Raw genomic sequence first — 18267 nt, forward strand, 5'->3', positions numbered from 1 at the left:
GGCATTAATACTTGATAATACCCATTGTATCTTGCTCGCAATTAAACCGTGATAGCTCATAAATTTAAATACGCAGCACTTACCTGCCTACAAAACATATGTGACCTTTAAGTTGAATATGTCTGCAGGATCATTGGCCTGCTAGATTTACACTCGTATAATTAAGGCTTGATAATTAACTACAAGGACCATGCCGTGTCAGAGTATCATTGCTATTAATTAACATGAAATAATTACGATCCTGAAAGAGATAAAACTGATAGTTTTAGGGTCATTCGGCTGACAGCTTATGATGCATAAATAATTTTGGAACTCGCATAAATAATGATCTACCGGTAACTCCATTTGTTCTATAAGGACGGATTTGAAAGTTACATCTTTACTTAAATCTAAAGGTAAACAGGATAATAATATTTCATATATAGCTCTAACAGGACATGTCTTTACAGTAATACATTACCGCACCTAAAATAAATCTGGCAACAATTAAGTACGTGTCACTGAGATACGATCTTTCTTGCACATAACGGTTTAGATGGAAAGTCGCATAATTAATAATACATTTTATGGACAGTGCTGTACGACAATACTTCATTATCTTCGATATAATTACAACCATATTAGAGAAATATAGATGATAGTTTATGTGCCGTCTGACTGATATCACATGTCGTGGAAATGTCTTGGGTGAGAATTTCAATTAGTAAGGAGCTAAATTCAGGTTGACGCATGAGATACCATATTTTTTTCTGACAGGTTGTTTCATTCTGGCATATTTCAGTTATTTTAAATGACTGTTCTGCTGAATACTTTCAGGACATCCAAGGTTTTTATGATAGGAGTGCCTAAATGTAAACTTGTTCCAACCAAGAGATGAGCAAGAGAAGAATTGTGGTAAGTCCATTTCCGTTCTTACCTTTCCGTAGGATATAATTACACTTCGTCTAGCACGTTATGCTGGATTTTTCAATCTGACGCAATTCTTTTTATTTCGTGCATTAAGATGTAGTTGCATTTCCCTGATGGTGTTCAACATATCTCTGTTTTAAAAGTGATGATGATGATGATGATGATGATGATGATGATGATGATATTACGAATAATATAACATGTATTCTCGTTGGCGTCATTTGCATATCCAATGTTTCTAGCAACTAATCATTATTGCTATTATCATCACAAGGAAATTTATACCAAGGTACACGCTGAATTTCATGATAAAAAGCAATATTGTTGGAGGCATTAAATCATGTGAGTGAGATTGATTTTTAATGAGCTTTAACACTTTAACTCATATCGATGCGATGTCTACAGAGTGTCAGTTTATAGTGATGCCTAGCACTGGGGCATCATGTCGCAGACATGTAGCATCATGTCCCATCCAGTCACATTATTCTGACACCAGGCCGACCCGTCCTAGTACTAACATCTGAGAGCCAAGCGAGGAAGCTGCAAGTACCATTTGTATAAATCTTTGTTATGACTCCGCAGGGGTTCAAACCAGTGACCTCCCGCATCCGAGGCGGAAGCACTAGTCACTATGGCCACCGGAGCGATGGCATTAAGCTAAATATAAAACCTGCAAATAATCACTAAAGCGAGAAAAGAAGGTCAGAAAAAGAAGACGAAGACGAGGGAGAAACTGAAGATTATATAAAAATAAGACGATCATGGTGATGGTTATTATAATGACGATGTCGATAAGAAGAATGCATTTAATTATCGTCGTCTTCCTTATTATCATCTTTCCTTATTTTCTTCCTCACTTCGTTACTATCTAGTGATTATTTGCATGTTTTGTATGTATCTTGATATATGGCACAATATAACCTATATGATCATGACAGTTGATGTGTACCATGGTCAGTAGTAGGGGAACCTAAACTAGAAATGAGTGGCGTGCAATATGTGGGCTACAATTTTTGCACGTAAATCGGTTTTTAATGATACGATGCACTTTGTCATCCGGGTAATTCAAATCGACACTGTACTTTATTCTGAATAAGATTTCGCATTTACTACTCAGATAAATAAACCACGATAATGCCTCTAGTCTGTATTGTGGCTAACTCTCTTCACTTAATCGTTGTATCCTCCAGGAAGTTATTCCCGTTATATTATTGTCACGAAATAAAGCCCTAAATTATATATATATATATATATATATATATATATATATATATATATATATATATATATATATATATATATATATATATATATATATATATATCCTTGCAGCAGTTACATATCAACAGTTTTACTGTACTCTTAGCCTCAACGTTCCAGCCAGCTTGCAAAACCATTTAATAACTTCACTGGCTTTTCCAAATATGACGTGGGTTTTGTTTTTCTCCCTTAAAAATTGGCCACCTCTTCTACTTTGTTTCAGGCATGACTGAAGGTTGAATTTAAGTCTAGGTTTACAAAATCCCCTCTTCCAATAGGTAAAAGAACGATGCTATTCAAATTCAAGCCATTTTCCCTGGTGACCGAGTGGTCTAAGGCGTTCGCATTTACCCATCACTGAATTCTCATCGCTATCAGCATAGGTTCGCGTATCCGTTTTGGCCAATGTAGATATGCGCAAAAGCTTGCCAATAGCTTCCTGTGGGTCGGTGGTTAGTCACGGGGTTTCCCCGGCATCTTCTTCCATTAGTTTTATTGGCCACCATGCGTAGCCTTACGTGTGCTGAAAAAGGCATTAAACCCAAACAACAACAACGTTTGTTAACGTTGCTTCTGTCCAGGAATATAATGATATGAAAGAATCGTTGACGGAAAACAACACATAGGATTAAACGAAAATTTCCATACTTATTGTCTAAGAAATGATTATGCGACATACTGATATGTTTAGCGAAGACATGCTGTGACTTTGAACGAATAGGTTGTACTGACATTTTAAGTATATTATGACTATTTCCCCTTTTGAATTATGAAAATACTACATAGACATAGAATATATCTGAATTAATGCTCTTATTCTATGTAAATCTTTGTTTAAAGAGCAAGGCAAATACTTCAAATCGATTAAAAGATGCAGTAAAAATGACTCAATGGTGTTTAAATAAAACCAAAACTTTAAGGATTATTTCCTCTGCTTGTCCGCGTATAAAACTTGTCACTTGGAGAAATCTTACTGACAACAGTTGTTTCTCTATTCATAAGTACAAAATGATGCAGAACGCACTGCCTTTCATATCTTATTTATCCAGAGAGTATTTCTGCCTAACGCTTACAGAGCTGTTAAATCTTTCCTCTTAATCAATACCACAGTAGACTCATTCTCAAACGCATCAACCAGCTTTAGCGTTCTTTATGTGTTATAAACACGGGGTAGCTCACAGCTGTCAACATTTGTACAAGGACCGCATTAAGAGCAACCTTCTTAAAAGCGATTTCCTGTTTCAGATTTAAAATAGAATATTTTGGATTTTAACCATCAAGATAACTTATGTAAATGCTCAATATATATCGACTCAGATATTCTATGAATCGAAATTTATAACATCCTATTTTTAATTCTAGCAAGGAACACAATGAAGATAACATGATTCAGCGATAGAAATGTTTTGAAGACATCAATAATTTAGACGTACATTACTGAGAAGAAAGTATTTTTCTGAGACTGTGAATATATGTATTTTGTGGAGAAATGGAGTATGATTGTCTTGATTAAATACATCCAGTTCATTCACTAAACATGAATATCAACTTCTTTGGAGGTTTACACGCAGACTAAAGAGATATATCAGAAAAGATATAGTCTGCCATATGTCAAACGAAAGTACCACTGAATAGATGTGACTATGGCGTTCAATTCAACGGTTTCTTCCATAATAACCCTACTGAGTGACCCTCAAGTCAATTTTATCTCGTCCACGCGTGACCAGAACAATGTGACGGACTTATTTGCTCCCCGTGTCGATTCATCTGGCAAAAATGAAAGCATAGATCTGAATTCTAATCCACCAGCAAACCAGGAGATTGTGATCATCATTTCTATCTTGTTTTGTTTCATAGGGGCTGTGGGACTCCTAGGGAATTGTCTAGTTATCATCGTCGTACTTCTGGACCGGAAGATGCGTCAATCCGTCACTAACATTTTCATCATGAACCTTGCCGTTGCGGATTTCTTCATCATGCTATTCGGAATCCCTGAAATCGTGCAGTTCATGATGAATAGGGGATGGCTTCTAGGGACTGCTGTCTGTAAGATCAACAGATTCGTTCTTGTGGTGGCATTATATGTCTCTATTCTATCACTTGTTTCTGTATGTATTGAAAGGTAAGTTACTTATTTTGTAATATGTTTCAATTGTTGCTTTTTTAAAGAATGGTAATTATTTATAAAATTAATTTAACTCAGGATCTTTTTCATTGTACTAGAATTTGTCAAGGAGTTGCAAAGTTACTGAAGGAAAGTTAGATACATTTCAAAACAGAGCAGATTTTGTACTTGTAAAAGGAATTTTATCTGGGCAAAGTACAAAATTTAATGTTTTTATTTTAAGCAGTAGATAATCTGGTAATGGTAAGACAAACATAGGTTCCTACCTATAAAACTAAATTTCTTTCGACATTTCTCTAAATCTGGTAATATGCTAAATTTACTTAATTTAAAAAAGCGTTGTTTTTGTATTTGTATTGCAATACTTGCATAGTTTGCAGAAACTTTAATATAAATAAATCAACACTAATTGACATATCATCTTTCGGTGCATTGTTAAAATATGGACATTTCATAAAATTTTGACTTCTAGTGGTAGTCTTGGATTTTCTGTTCTTTCACAACTGTAATGTGTCAATACAACGAAATCTGTCACACTCAAGTTCTAGTCTAAGATTTCCTGTTCTTAATTTACAATTAAATCTGCCACACTGTTGTGGCAATATAGAATTTCATGTTCTTAATGTACAATTATAATGTCTTACCTTAAATGGCAAGATAATCAGTTACTCTTCATAGTTAAATTCAAATTTTAAAATTATATAGTTGACATATACAAATGCCGTATATGCAGTCGTGAAATAAGTTTATATATATATATATATATATATATATATATATATATATATATATATATATATATATATATATATATATATATATATATATATATATATATATAAATATATATATGTATATATATATATGTATATATATATATATATATATATATATATATATATATATATATATATATATATATATATATATATATATATATATATATATATACCACTAATTTACATCCATATGTTATTTATTAAAAGTGAAATCAACATTTTAAAAGTCGAATGAATTATATACATACTACATATGTAGAAATGTCCGCGTGGTTTTATTTTCGCGAATTTCGCAGCCCTGACGAAAGTCGCGATTCAGTCTCGCAGAAAATTAGTTAGTAAAACAATTCGTGGAAACAAGTGGCAGAATTGCGAAACTTAAACACTAGGAATTTTCCAAAATTGTAAATTTGGGAGTACTTAACGACACGGAAATGTCCCTATGAACAGTGCTTAAATATCTAAAGAGTGCTAACGCGTGCTTTGTTTGGTTTTTTTTTTTTGTTTTTTTTATAGCTTAATTATATTAAGTTAGCGTGTTCGCATGCTTTTGTCAGTGTCTGTCAGTATATTGAGTTTCTATTCTTTAGTTAGCGTGTTCACATGCTCTTGTCAGTGTCTGTCAGGATATTTGGTTTCCATTCTTTCCAACTGATGAGTGTTCATTAATGGCGGACAGACGATAAGTGAAGTTTTAGGACAAATTGGAAATTTGGCAAAATAATTACCTATCTGGATTCTTATAATTAACCATGGAACGCAGAAATTTCTTAATCCTATCAAATTTACCAACGATGAAATTTGAATCTTTCCGCAAAGCAACCAGTTGTAGACGTCGACCGAACAGCAGTGGCCTTTAAGCTATTAACAGGATGCAACGGCACCGTGCGTTGTATTGTTTACACAGAATTCAGGACTCATCAATGCCTGTCACCCTGCATCATAATGGTTGATCTCCTTCTCGAATGAGGGCAATTGTACCAATTTTTGATGCGATCCTGTGTATGACTCCAATGCTGCTAAATTCAATATCAGAAAAAATATGAATTGAACCAATCAGCTGTTGTTACATCATATTGGAGTCCCCAAAGAAATAATTTTTATTTTTCTGTAATTTTAATGTTCTTATAGCCAGTGAAGAGTGTTAATTTCAATCAAGTCAAACCACTGTCACGGCTAAAAAAAAACAAAAAAAAAAAAAAAAGAACTTTTACGTAAACAAAAATGTGATTTGACATGTTCCGGTAAATCACTTGCTCTAAGTGTCCCAGTAAGTTTATTCAAATTCAACTATTCTTAGAAAATACAGTACAAACCATTTTGATTTTCTTACATGCTATGTACAAGTTAATGCCTAACATAACTTAATTAGTCTTGGTACATCAGAACATACAACTAATGTGCCGGATTTTATTAAAATGTAGAAAAATGAAAACAATTTGCAAGGAACTTAATCGGAGTACAATAGATTGAACTGCAAAAAGGAAAAATCCAGGTGAAAACATTTTTCTTTTGGATAATAAAGCATCATAGATTTATTCATAGCTCATTATGTTTGCATATAAGCTAAATACGTAAATAAATGGTTTTTGTGCACATGTGAAGTATGCAGTGCCGAAAAATAAACCTTTTTCCAGTTTAAAGGTATTAACATGCACCTTCTATACTCTTAACGTGCCACTTCCATACTTTTACCATGCCACATATATGCTCTTAACGTCACACTGTTTACATGCCACTTCCATACTCTGAACTTGTCACCTCCATACTCTTAACATGCCACTTCCATACTCTTGATGTTCCACTTTCATACTCTTCACATGCCACTTCCATACTTTTACCATGCCACATATATGCTCTTAACGTCACACTGTTTACATGCCACTTCCATACTCTGAACTTGTCACCTCCATACTCTTAACATGCCACTTCCATACTCTTGACGTTCCACTTTCATACTCTTCACATGCCACTTCCATACTTTTACCATGCCACATATATGCTCTTAACGTCACACTGTTTACATGCCACTTCCATACCCTGAACGTATCACCTCCATACTCTTAACATGCCACTTCCATACTCTTCACATGCTAATTCCATACTCTTAACATGCCACATCCATACTTGTAACTTGCCACTCTCATACTCTTAACATGCCACTTCCATATTCTTAACATGCCACTTCCATACTCTGAACCTGACACTGTTAACATGTCACTTCCATACTTTTAACATGCCACTTCCATACACGTGATGTGCAACTTCCATACCCTAAACATGCCACTTCCATGCTCTTAAAGTGCCACTTTCTTACTCCTATTGTGCTTCTTTCATGCTCGTAACATCCCACTTCCAAACTATAAATTCGCCACTTACATATTCTTAACATGCCACTTACATACTCTTAACATGCCATTTCAATACTCTTAACAAACCACTTCCATACTCTAAACATGTAACTTTCATACGCTTAACATGCCGCTTTCATACTTGTACCATGCTACATCCATACTCTTAGCATGCCACTTCCGTACTCTTAATATGCCACTTCCTTACTCGTAACATGCCACTTCCATACCTTTCACATGACACTGATAACATGTCACTTCCGTGCTCTTAACATGCCACTTCCATAACCTTAATATGCCACTCCAATACTCGTAACATGCCACTTCCATACATTTAACATGACACTTCCATTCTCTTAACATCCCACTTCCATACTCCTAACGTGCCACTTCATTACTATTTACATGTCACTTCCATACTCTTAACATGACACTGTTAACATGCAACTTCTATGCTATTAACGTGCCACGTCTTTACTCTTAACATACCACTTCCATACTTTTACCATGCCACATCTATGCTCTTAACATCACACTGTTAACATGCCACTTCCATGGTCTTAACATGTCACCTCCATACTCTTAACATGCCACTTCCATACTCTTAACATACCACTTCCATGCTCTTAATATGCCACTTCTATACTCCTAACATGCCATTTCCATACTTTTACATGACACTGTTAACATGTCACTTCCGAATTCTCAACATGCCACTTCCATAATCTTAACAAGTCATTTCCATACTCCTAATATTCCTCTTCCATACTCGTAACATGCCACTTCTATACTTTTAACATGACACAGTTAGCATGTCACTTCCGTACTCTTAACATGTCACTTGCATACTCTTAACATGCCACTTGCATACCCTTAATATGCCACTTACTCGTAGCATGCTACTTCCATACTCTTAACATACCACTTGCATACTCTTAATTTGCCACTTCCATGCTCTTATGATGCCACTTTCATACTTTTAACAAGCCACTTTCATATTCTTAATGTGCCACTTCTATACTCTTAACATGCCACGTACATATTCTTTTAACGTGCCACCTTGTTACGCTTAACATGCCACTTCCATTCTCTTAGCATGCCACTTCCATACTTTTAACGTGCTGCTTCCATAATCTGAACATGCCACTTCTATCCTCTTAGCACGAAACTGTTAACATGCGATTCCATACTCTTAACATGCCACTTCCATGTTCTTAATATGATACTGTTAACATGCTATTTCCATACTCTTAACATGCCACATCCATACTATTAACGTGCCACTTCCATACTCTTAGCATGCCACTTCTATACTTCTCACAAGCCACATTCATGCTCTTAACATGACACTGTTAACATGCCACTTCCATACTCTTAACATTCCATTTCCATACTGTTGAGATGCCACTTTCATACTCTTTACGTGCCACGTTCATACTCTTAACATGCCACTTCTATTCTCTTAACATGCCACTTCCATACTTTTAACGTGCTACTTCCATATTCTTAGCATGCCACTTCCATCCTCTTAGCATGAAACTGTTAACATGCAACTGCCGTACTCTTAGCATGTCACTTTCATAACCTTAACATGCCACTTCCATTCTCTTAAGATGCCACTTCCATACTCTTAATATGCCACTTCCATGCTCTTAACATGCCACATCCATACTCTTACCATGACACTGTTAACATGCAACTTCTATACTCTTAACGTGCTACGTCCATACTTTTACCATACCACATATATGCTCTTAACGTCACACTGTTTACATGCCACTTTCATACTCTGAACTTGTCACCTCCATACTTTTAACATGCCAATTCCATACTCTTAATATGCCACTTCTATACTCGTAACATGCCACTTCCATACTCTTAACATGCCACTTCTATACTCTTAACATGCCACTTCCATACTCTTAACATGCCACATCCATACTCTTAACGTGCCACTTCCATACTCTTGGCATGCCACTTCCATACTTTTAGCATGCCACTTCCATACTTCTCCCTAGCCACATCCATGCTCTTAACATGACACTGTTAACATGCCACTTTCATACACTGTCATACTCTTAACAAGCCACTTTCATACACTTAACGTGCCACTTTCATACACTTAACATGCCACTTCCATACTCTTAACATGCCACATATGATCTATTAACTGCCACTTTGATACTCTTAGCATGCCACTTCCATTCTCTAAACATGCCACATCCCTATTCTTAACATGCTACTTCTATACTCGTAACATGCTACATCCGTACTCTTAACATGATACTGTTAAAATGCCACTTTTATTATCTTAACGTGCCATTTCCATACTCTTAACATGCTACTTCCATCCTCTTAACATGACACTGTTAACATGCCGCTTCCATACTCTTCTCATGCCATTTCCATACTCTTAACATGACACAGTTAACATGCCTCTTCCGTACTCTTTACTTGCCACTTCCATACTTTTAGCATCCCACTTCCATACTTTTATCATGACACTTTTAACATGCTCCTTCCATACCTTTTACTTTCCATTTCCATGCTTTTAATGTGTAGCGTTCTTACTTTTAACAAGCCTCTTCCATACTCTTAATTTACCACTTCCATACTCTCAACATGCCACTTCCATACTCGTAACGCGCCACTTTCATATTCTTTACATGCCACTTCCATACTCTTAAGATGCCACATACATCCTCTTACGTACCATTCGAGACTCTCAACATGCCACTTGCATGCTCTTAGCATGCCACATGCATGCTCTTAACGTGCCACTTCCATACTCTTAACATGCCACATCCATACTCTTAACATGACACTGTTAACATGCCACTTCCGTATTCTTAACATGCGACTTCCTTACCCTTAAGATGCCACTTTCATACTCTTAACATGCCACTTCCATACTCTTGACGTGCCACTTCCATGCTCTTAACATGCCACTTCCATACTCTTAATATGCTCTTCCATACTTTAGGTGCAATCACTTCACGAACTAATTTTCAAGGTAAGTAATCTAGTACAAATGCTATTATGTAAAATCAATTTATTCTTTAGGTCTCAGTGACTTTGAACTTTTAGTTTTTTGAGCCCAAAATCAACTAGCGTCTTTCCTACAGAATATGTAATTAATCCATAACCTTTGGTGAAAATGTATGGTCAGGAACTGAAATTATTATGCAGAAATCAATGTTCTCTGAGTCACAGTGTCCTTGACTACTGATATTTTGTCTTCAATTGCAACCCACAATGGTTGGTCCAAGTATTTGATGTAAAATAAATATTATTGTGCTGAAAACGCGAATACATTTTTCTTCTTTCAGTCACAGGGATCTTGATCTTGGATCTATTGATCCCAAAGTCAATTGGGTTCTTCCATACCCAAAGTGTAAATCGATCCAAGAGATTATTCATGTCTGTGATAAAGATGTCATGATGGCGAAACTTTCTTGAAAATTTTATGACAGATGGCTAGGTTTAAAGCACTGATTCATGGTATACAATGAAATCATCTAACTAATTTGGAAAGTCATGACGCCTTATGTTCCAACCACCTAAACACTCCATTGGTGGTTCCGGGATGTTTTTAACATAGTCCGACACAAGACTGGCCACTGATTCAATGACATTTTGAAAAAAAGATTGCTTGTCTAACATATGGTGGTAGGTAGGTACGTGGAGCTTAACAATTTCTTACAAGTTGACATCAGTTTTTGGTTTTAATGTCTAAACTTTGTACCGAATTATATATATCATACGACAATAAACATGTAATTTAGATTGGATGTTGTCAACCGAAGAAAACTTTGCAATTTTCAAATCAATATTGTTTCATTGTTATCATTGCAATACACTGATTTCATAATATTTTATATAATGAAACCAATATCATGCCCCACAGGGTATTTAGAGGTGGATGCATTAATCTTGCTAATGCAAGAAAGAAAATTAATGTGTCAATTTAACTGATTGATAAATTGGTGTCTTTTTAGTATGGAATCATCTCTCCTCATAAAAATAGTTTCAATTGTGAAATAATGTTACCATTATTCAAAGATAATTGCTTTTTAGGCGGTGTGGCTAAAATATTTATTGCAATCTAAATTTTATTAACATTAACATATCCGTTGTAATAGCAGTTAGCAACGAGAAGAGTCGTCCTGACAGAATTTTTTTATCAAAGGGGGAAAAACGGCCATTGCTCAGATCTCAGTGAGCATCATGAAGATTATTTTCGATTTCAATCATTTCAAAAATCAGACAGAGAGATCCACATCATGCGAGAGTCTGGTACAGGTCATTACAACTGATTGTAATCTCCAGGACGAAACTGACTGAAAATGTGTTAAAGTCGTTAATGAGTTGCCAGGTTAATACTGTATTCTTAATAAACATTTAAAGCACAGAAGTGAGCAAATGTAGCAGCTGTGTTTATGTGTGGGATGGACCACATAATATATGTACATCTAATATACCTTTTCTCTTTTGCATGAAAATTATGCAAATCATCAAGCTGATTGCATAAAGGGGCATGTATTGTTCGATTCACCGCCAATAAATTCTGTTGCTTCTCACTTTACATAATACAAGTATTTTCATTTATCAGCTGTGCACACAATGTGTCCATGAACTTTACAATACATATGTAGAGTTTTTCAGACTGAGAAAATAAGAAAAGAAAAAAGAAATAAGCGACACTTATCGATTGCAGTCAGTTGTAGAAGACCTTTACCAATCTCTTCGCATTGAGTTACGCCAGAGTCTAGCTAAACGAGACTATGCGGATAGTACTTTTTCATTCATAAGGCACAGATGGTTAATGTTGACAATTCTAAGATGTCTTTGTTATCATTTGCGGTGCCAATGTGCCATAGTTAATGCTTGAATTGCCTACTTGCAGGGATGTTGTTGCTAAGAAGTATTGTTATGTTTAATAGTCAACTTCAACATAATTAATGACTTAGATAAACGATTCCCCAGGTGAACTAAATTTGAAGAAAAATGCAAAACATTCGAAGTCCTTAAGTTGCTCGCTTTTGTAGGTTTGTCTGCAGATTCAATTTAACTAAAAGTTTGCTTGACAAATATAGCATAATATAAACTAAACAACGGCTTAAGTATAATTAAATTTTTTATCTTTCTTACTTCGACAGTTTTGGACCGCACTGCTGGCCAAAGTGGTTACAGCGTCCGTCTCAGATGCGGGAGGTCTCGTGTTCGAACCCTGGCCGAGTAATACCAAATACTTATAAATATGATACTTTCAGCCGCCTCGCTTGGCGCTCAGCATGAAGAGGTCAGTCTTAGGACTAGTCGGCCTGGTGTCAGGATAATGTGACTGGGTGGGACATGATGCTACATGTCTGCGGCATCATGCCCCAGTGCTAGACATCACTATAAACTGCCACACTGCAGACATCGTTGCGATATCACTGGAAAATGTTTAAAGCTACGTTAAAAATCCAAATCTCTCTCTCTCTCTCTCTCTCTCTCTCTCTCTCTCACACACACACACACACACACACACACACACACACAGGATAGTTCTGTAAAAACGCAGATAATCTTTTTAAATAAAAAGTCACAACATAACGCTAAGCATTATTGTAGCCTATCCAAGTTCGGTACTTTTCTCCGAGTTCTCAGATTTTCTCCATCTTCGAGATCATATTACACCAATATGAAAGACACGGACAGTGTGGTTCAAGTTGACAGAATGTATTGTGCAATCAACGTTAGAGTTTAACCTTAAAGATCGTATCACAACAAATTCGTTTTTAGAAATGAATGCAACAAGATCCCAAGTTTGTTGGACTACCATACAAATTCTGTCTTTTGGTTATTCAGGGCAAGAAGTTATGTTTAGAATACATATATAATGGGAACAAAAAACATTAATTCACATACAATTGTCAGATCTCAGATACAGTGTCTGAAGATTCACTGTAGACGAGCTTTTGTTTCTATTTTAAAGATGAATTAATGTAAAACCCAAACCAATATAATGTATAAATTATGAGTTAATCTTTCTTTATTGCGATTGCGCCTTTGTTCACTTCGCAATTTGCAAAACCGTCAATTAAATTTTAATATTATTACATGACTGATGATAGTAAACATTGGGAGAATTGATCCAAAAGATTCTCATAAATTGTTTACCGTTAGTGAATACAATTGCAAAGTGACATATCTTTTCTTTACACGAGGAAAATACATGTATTAATCGTGCTTAATTTATTCTCAAAAGTATGTATTATTTTGGAAAAAAAACAGTTCTGCCCTTAAAACACCTTCTCAGTGTACATATAATGGCATATTTTTATTTTAATACGAGTAAAAATGATACAACTGGATTGGGAGTTTCGGCAAAAATATATTGCCAAAAGTCATCTTCAGGTTTTATTGGCTCATTTAACTACTCGTTTGATGATTCAAAGTGATATGCAGATACTATTAAACAATTACCATTAATCCAGGTAATGTAAACTGTCTGCTAAACATCCTGGAATGTAAATACAAATCGTGATAGATGAAGAATTACACAATGAATTTTGTGTGTACGTTTTCTTGTGTATCTTTGCCTTTGTAGCCAGATATGACTAGATTTGTTTGTTCAAAACGACTTTTTCAAAGAAAAATGGGGTCTGTTAGTTTCATCTTTGTGTCCGTTCGTCCGTTTTTAAATCAGCTTTATTACTTCCACCATGCCCAACCTGACATTTGACCTTCCCATGGAGATTTAGATCTGCAGTACGGATTTTGAATCTCACTGCAGCTCAAGAGACCCCGGTGCATCAGGGGCAGGTTTACGTTGTGAAAATTACGTATAATACTAATTCTTCTTAGCTGAATACACTTCCTAACTGAATAACTTACAAACATGTCATAAAGGAACTAATGGAGTTGGTAATTATTCTATATATTGCCCCTAGGAACAAGAAATATCGAAAGCTAACGATAAAGAATGTCATGAAAGATGATGCACATGGTATCTCGCCGAAGAATTTAGATATCTTTGTAAATTAAGATTTTTAGTTTACTGTTTGTGGTAGAGCATTGAAACTTAGTAACTTCCATGGAAAGTGTTGTCAGTAAGGTTTCAGCGCAACCCCATCTCCAGGTCAAACTATATGTATGCTCTTCATTCCCTGCTGATTGAGTGTTTGATTTACCTATTCGTACAGATCTTAAAGAACTAAAAACTTAGATGACATTAACTAATTTTACATCCAGTTAATAATAGCGGCATTTAGGTAGGGCTTATAGCGGGCCAGCAAATATGACGTACCTGCATAATACCATCATAGGTGTCAAAACAAAAGTGTTTTGGTGTTTATAAATATATATATATATATATATATATATATATATATATATATATATATATATATATATATATATATATATATATATATATATATATATATATATATATATATATATATATATATATATATATATATATATATATATATATTCTTATGTATATTTACTTTGCATCACTGTTGGTTTTCCTATTGATTATACATTTATATTTGTACTTGACATTGTCCAAAATCAAGCACACTGCCTACCTGGCCATGGACAATTATTTTGTAAACAACAGATTACGTAGCTAAAATTTTCTATCTGATTGTGGATACAATATTCAGATCATTATTAATGTAAACATGTTTACCGGAAGTTGAGTTAAAATATACAGTATTGATTCTGACCTTAGAATCTTCTATAGAATGGAAAGTTCCACGAAGTCAGAGTATTTTCAGAAAATGGCAATTGCGATCTTCGTCCAGTAGAGGGGTAGATAATTTTGTTTATCTAAAAATTACCCATTCTTGTTTTAATATCCGAAGCAGCAACATTCTTAATTTTGTGTTCAGTATTTGGATGGATTTATTTATTCAGATTATTATTAATTCGAATTACAAAGTGTTCAATAATATTCTTGGAATAGAAAATTAATTTGGAATTATAGTGAATTCAGGTAAGAACATTTTATACTATATTATTGTGATATATCAAAAACTTCTGATCACATCGCCACACTGCAGGCCATTGTCATATTAGTACATTAGAGACTACAGGCACGTCAACCCTTGCAATATTGGAACTTATTTGGAATACCACTGGAATTGAATTGAAACTTCATTGATTTGGACTTGTGATTTAACTTTTCGACTATTTGAGATTTAATTCACAATTCTTAACCACTGAAATTGAATTGGAATTTTATATATTTGGACTTTTGATTTAACTTTTAGACTATTAGGGATTTAATTCACATGTCTTTAAGTTCTTTTTAAATTTTCTCTTTGTATTCTAGGGAAATAAATTACTTTGTTGAATTTTACAAAGCTTGTTGGTTTTCACTCTTTTCTGTTACTTAAAGACCATAGAGTCGTAAAAATACACACACACACACACACACACACACACACACACACACTTGCAGAGATTTCTAATTGCTACTAAGTACATGTTCCAAATTATATATCATCACAACAACAACAAATCTGCACCAGTCGACCTTACAGGAAATACAAAACATCTAACATACAAATTTACGGACCTCCTTTCACTTCGACTACATTGTTTACTGTACATTTTTTCTGATTTCTTTTACACAGAGGTAGCATGTATCCTGACAATTCTGAGATTAATTTGGTGAAGCTAAAGGAGCCATAATGCTTGTACACTCTGACATGATGATGAAAATGAAGAAATACGACTTTTTTTTGTACACACGAAAGTTGTCATAATTTGCAGCTAATGTAGTATCATTTATTTTCGTTGGGCTCAAATTTCGTGGTTTTGTAAAACAAAAGGCATTTTCGTGGGTACTTAAATTCGTAGCTTTGCCTGTCAAAGTTTGCACATTAGTAGTTATTTAATTTCATGGTTTAACCTCTACAGATACCCAGAATAAAGAATACAAAAGAATAAAACTATGCCGATGCAAATGGCGGTCACTTTAATGTTTAAAACAATACAACCACCTGTATGAGCACAAATCAAAGACCTGGCAAGTTCAATACTTACACCGTGTTTCCGACCAAGTGAATAACACCAGTCGAAGCCGACGCAGCCACCAACACTAAAACAATACTTTCCATCTCTATGAGCAAAAATAGAACACCTGTCACGATTAATCACTTTCGCCATGTTTTCGCTTGAGTGCTCATTATAAAAAGGAAGCCGGCGCAGCCAACAACGCTAGACCAATCGGTTATTAAAGTACATATGAATGATCTCTTACTTAAACCGCTGTCCATCAAGTTGCATCATCATAAATTTCTGACGTTTACACAGTGGCTTAGGAGTGGTAAAATTTAACTTAGGCCCCCCCTCAGTTCCTGGACTTCCTAACTCGTTAGAAGCTGCGAACACTGCGCAGGCGCTTGCTTACCAGGCAGCTAATAACGCAGTAGAACCATTGCTTAGATTCCTTTCCTAGAAAAGAAAGCGAGGAGCGTATAACAGAGTGGTGTGCTGAACAGGTCATGGACGCCATTACGGAAGAAGATGTTACTGGTGACGATCAATGAACAGTATTAGTAAACCTTGCAACCTCATTAATCAAGCCAGTTCACGCTGAATGGATAATCGTAGCTCACACGACAATGAGTGAAAGATCGGACCTAATTATCAGTGGCTTTGAGAAAGCTGGTCTTGCTTAATTCCGCAAGTTGGGGATTATTTACCCGAAAAGCATTTGTGTGTACCATGAGACTCGATTGATACGATGTTGATACAGTGGCTTTGTCCAGAAAATCAGTAAGTGTGAGCTTTAATACTCTGCTGTGATTAGTGTGGAGGATTGGGCGTGGGGCTAGCAACCCGACTCTGCAAAACCCAACTTGCTACAAAAACGCCAACAGAAGAAAAACCAGAAACGGAAAGCCTGTTTACCTGATGACATCCCAGCAGAATCCCTCAAAGCAAATCTAGAGGCTTCAGTGGAAACGCTATATCCCCCCTTTGAGAAGATTTGGGAAGAAGAAGAAAGACTGACTGACTGGAAGGAGGGACACATCATCAAGATCCCAAAGAACGGCGACCTCAGCAATTGCTCCAAGTACAGAGGAATCACACTCTTTTCAGTACCAGGGAAAGTCTTCAACCAGATCCCCTTGGAGAGAATGAAGGAGGCCGTCGATCCACAGTTACGAGACGAGCAAGCGGGGTTTCCGCAGAACGGATTGTGACCAAATAGATACTCTTCACATCATTGTCGAGCAATCGCTGGAGTGGAATTCTTCGCTCTACATCAGCTTTGTCGATTAAGAGAAGGCATTCGACAGTCTGGACCAAGAGACATTCTGGAATCTTCTTCGCCACTACGGCATCCCCACCAAGCTGATGAACCTGATCAAGAATGCAGCGGAATGCTCTGCAGAGTCATTCATGCAGGACAGCACACATACAACTTCCTAGTGCGGACTCGCGTTAGATAAGGCTGCCTGCTGTCGACGTTCCTCTGAATTATGAAGACGTACACCAATGGGCGAAGAAATTGGATCCAGTGGACATTGTAAAGTCACCTTGAGGACCTTGACATTGTTGATGTCCTAGCGCTCTTGTCCCACAGTCAGCAGCAAATGCAGGGTAAGACCGACGTACTGGCAGCCACATCAGCACAGGTTTTGGCCTCAACATCCACCAAGACAAGACCAAGATCCCCAAGATCAGTTCTGTCAGTAACAACCGAGTCACATTGCATGAAACTCCCCCGAAACAGGTGGAGTGCTTCACATACCTGGGCAACATTATCAACCAGCACGGTGGCATAGACGATACGTCAAGGCCAGGGTCGGAAAGGCGAGAGCAGCTTTCATAC

At 36.0% G+C, this 18267-nt stretch overlaps 1 protein-coding gene across 4 annotated transcripts in view; it reads left to right on the plus strand.

Annotated features, from left to right (window-relative positions):
• The first annotated feature begins 233 nt into the window (after window positions 1-233).
• Window positions 234-18267, plus strand: part of LOC149801547 (neuropeptide receptor 15-like) — a 42248-nt gene continuing 24214 nt past the window's right edge. The window contains exons 1-3 of one of the 4 annotated variants that reach the window (XM_089955748.1): window positions 234-395; window positions 817-894; window positions 3532-4291. In XM_089955748.1, the coding sequence (XP_089811874.1) occupies window positions 3813-4291 (479 nt within the window). In that variant the 5' untranslated portion in view covers window positions 234-395; window positions 817-894; window positions 3532-3812. Of the gene's footprint in view, window positions 396-454; window positions 895-3531; window positions 4292-16057; window positions 16298-18267 lie in introns of those variants that run through there. The other 3 variants (XM_089955749.1, XM_089955747.1, XM_089955746.1) reach the window with 3 other exon arrangements.

This window comes from Sinohyriopsis cumingii, chromosome 4 (genome assembly GCF_028554795.1).
Source record: "Sinohyriopsis cumingii isolate HCF-2022 chromosome 4, ASM2855479v2, whole genome shotgun sequence".
NCBI lineage: Eukaryota > Metazoa > Mollusca > Bivalvia > Unionida > Unionidae > Sinohyriopsis > Sinohyriopsis cumingii.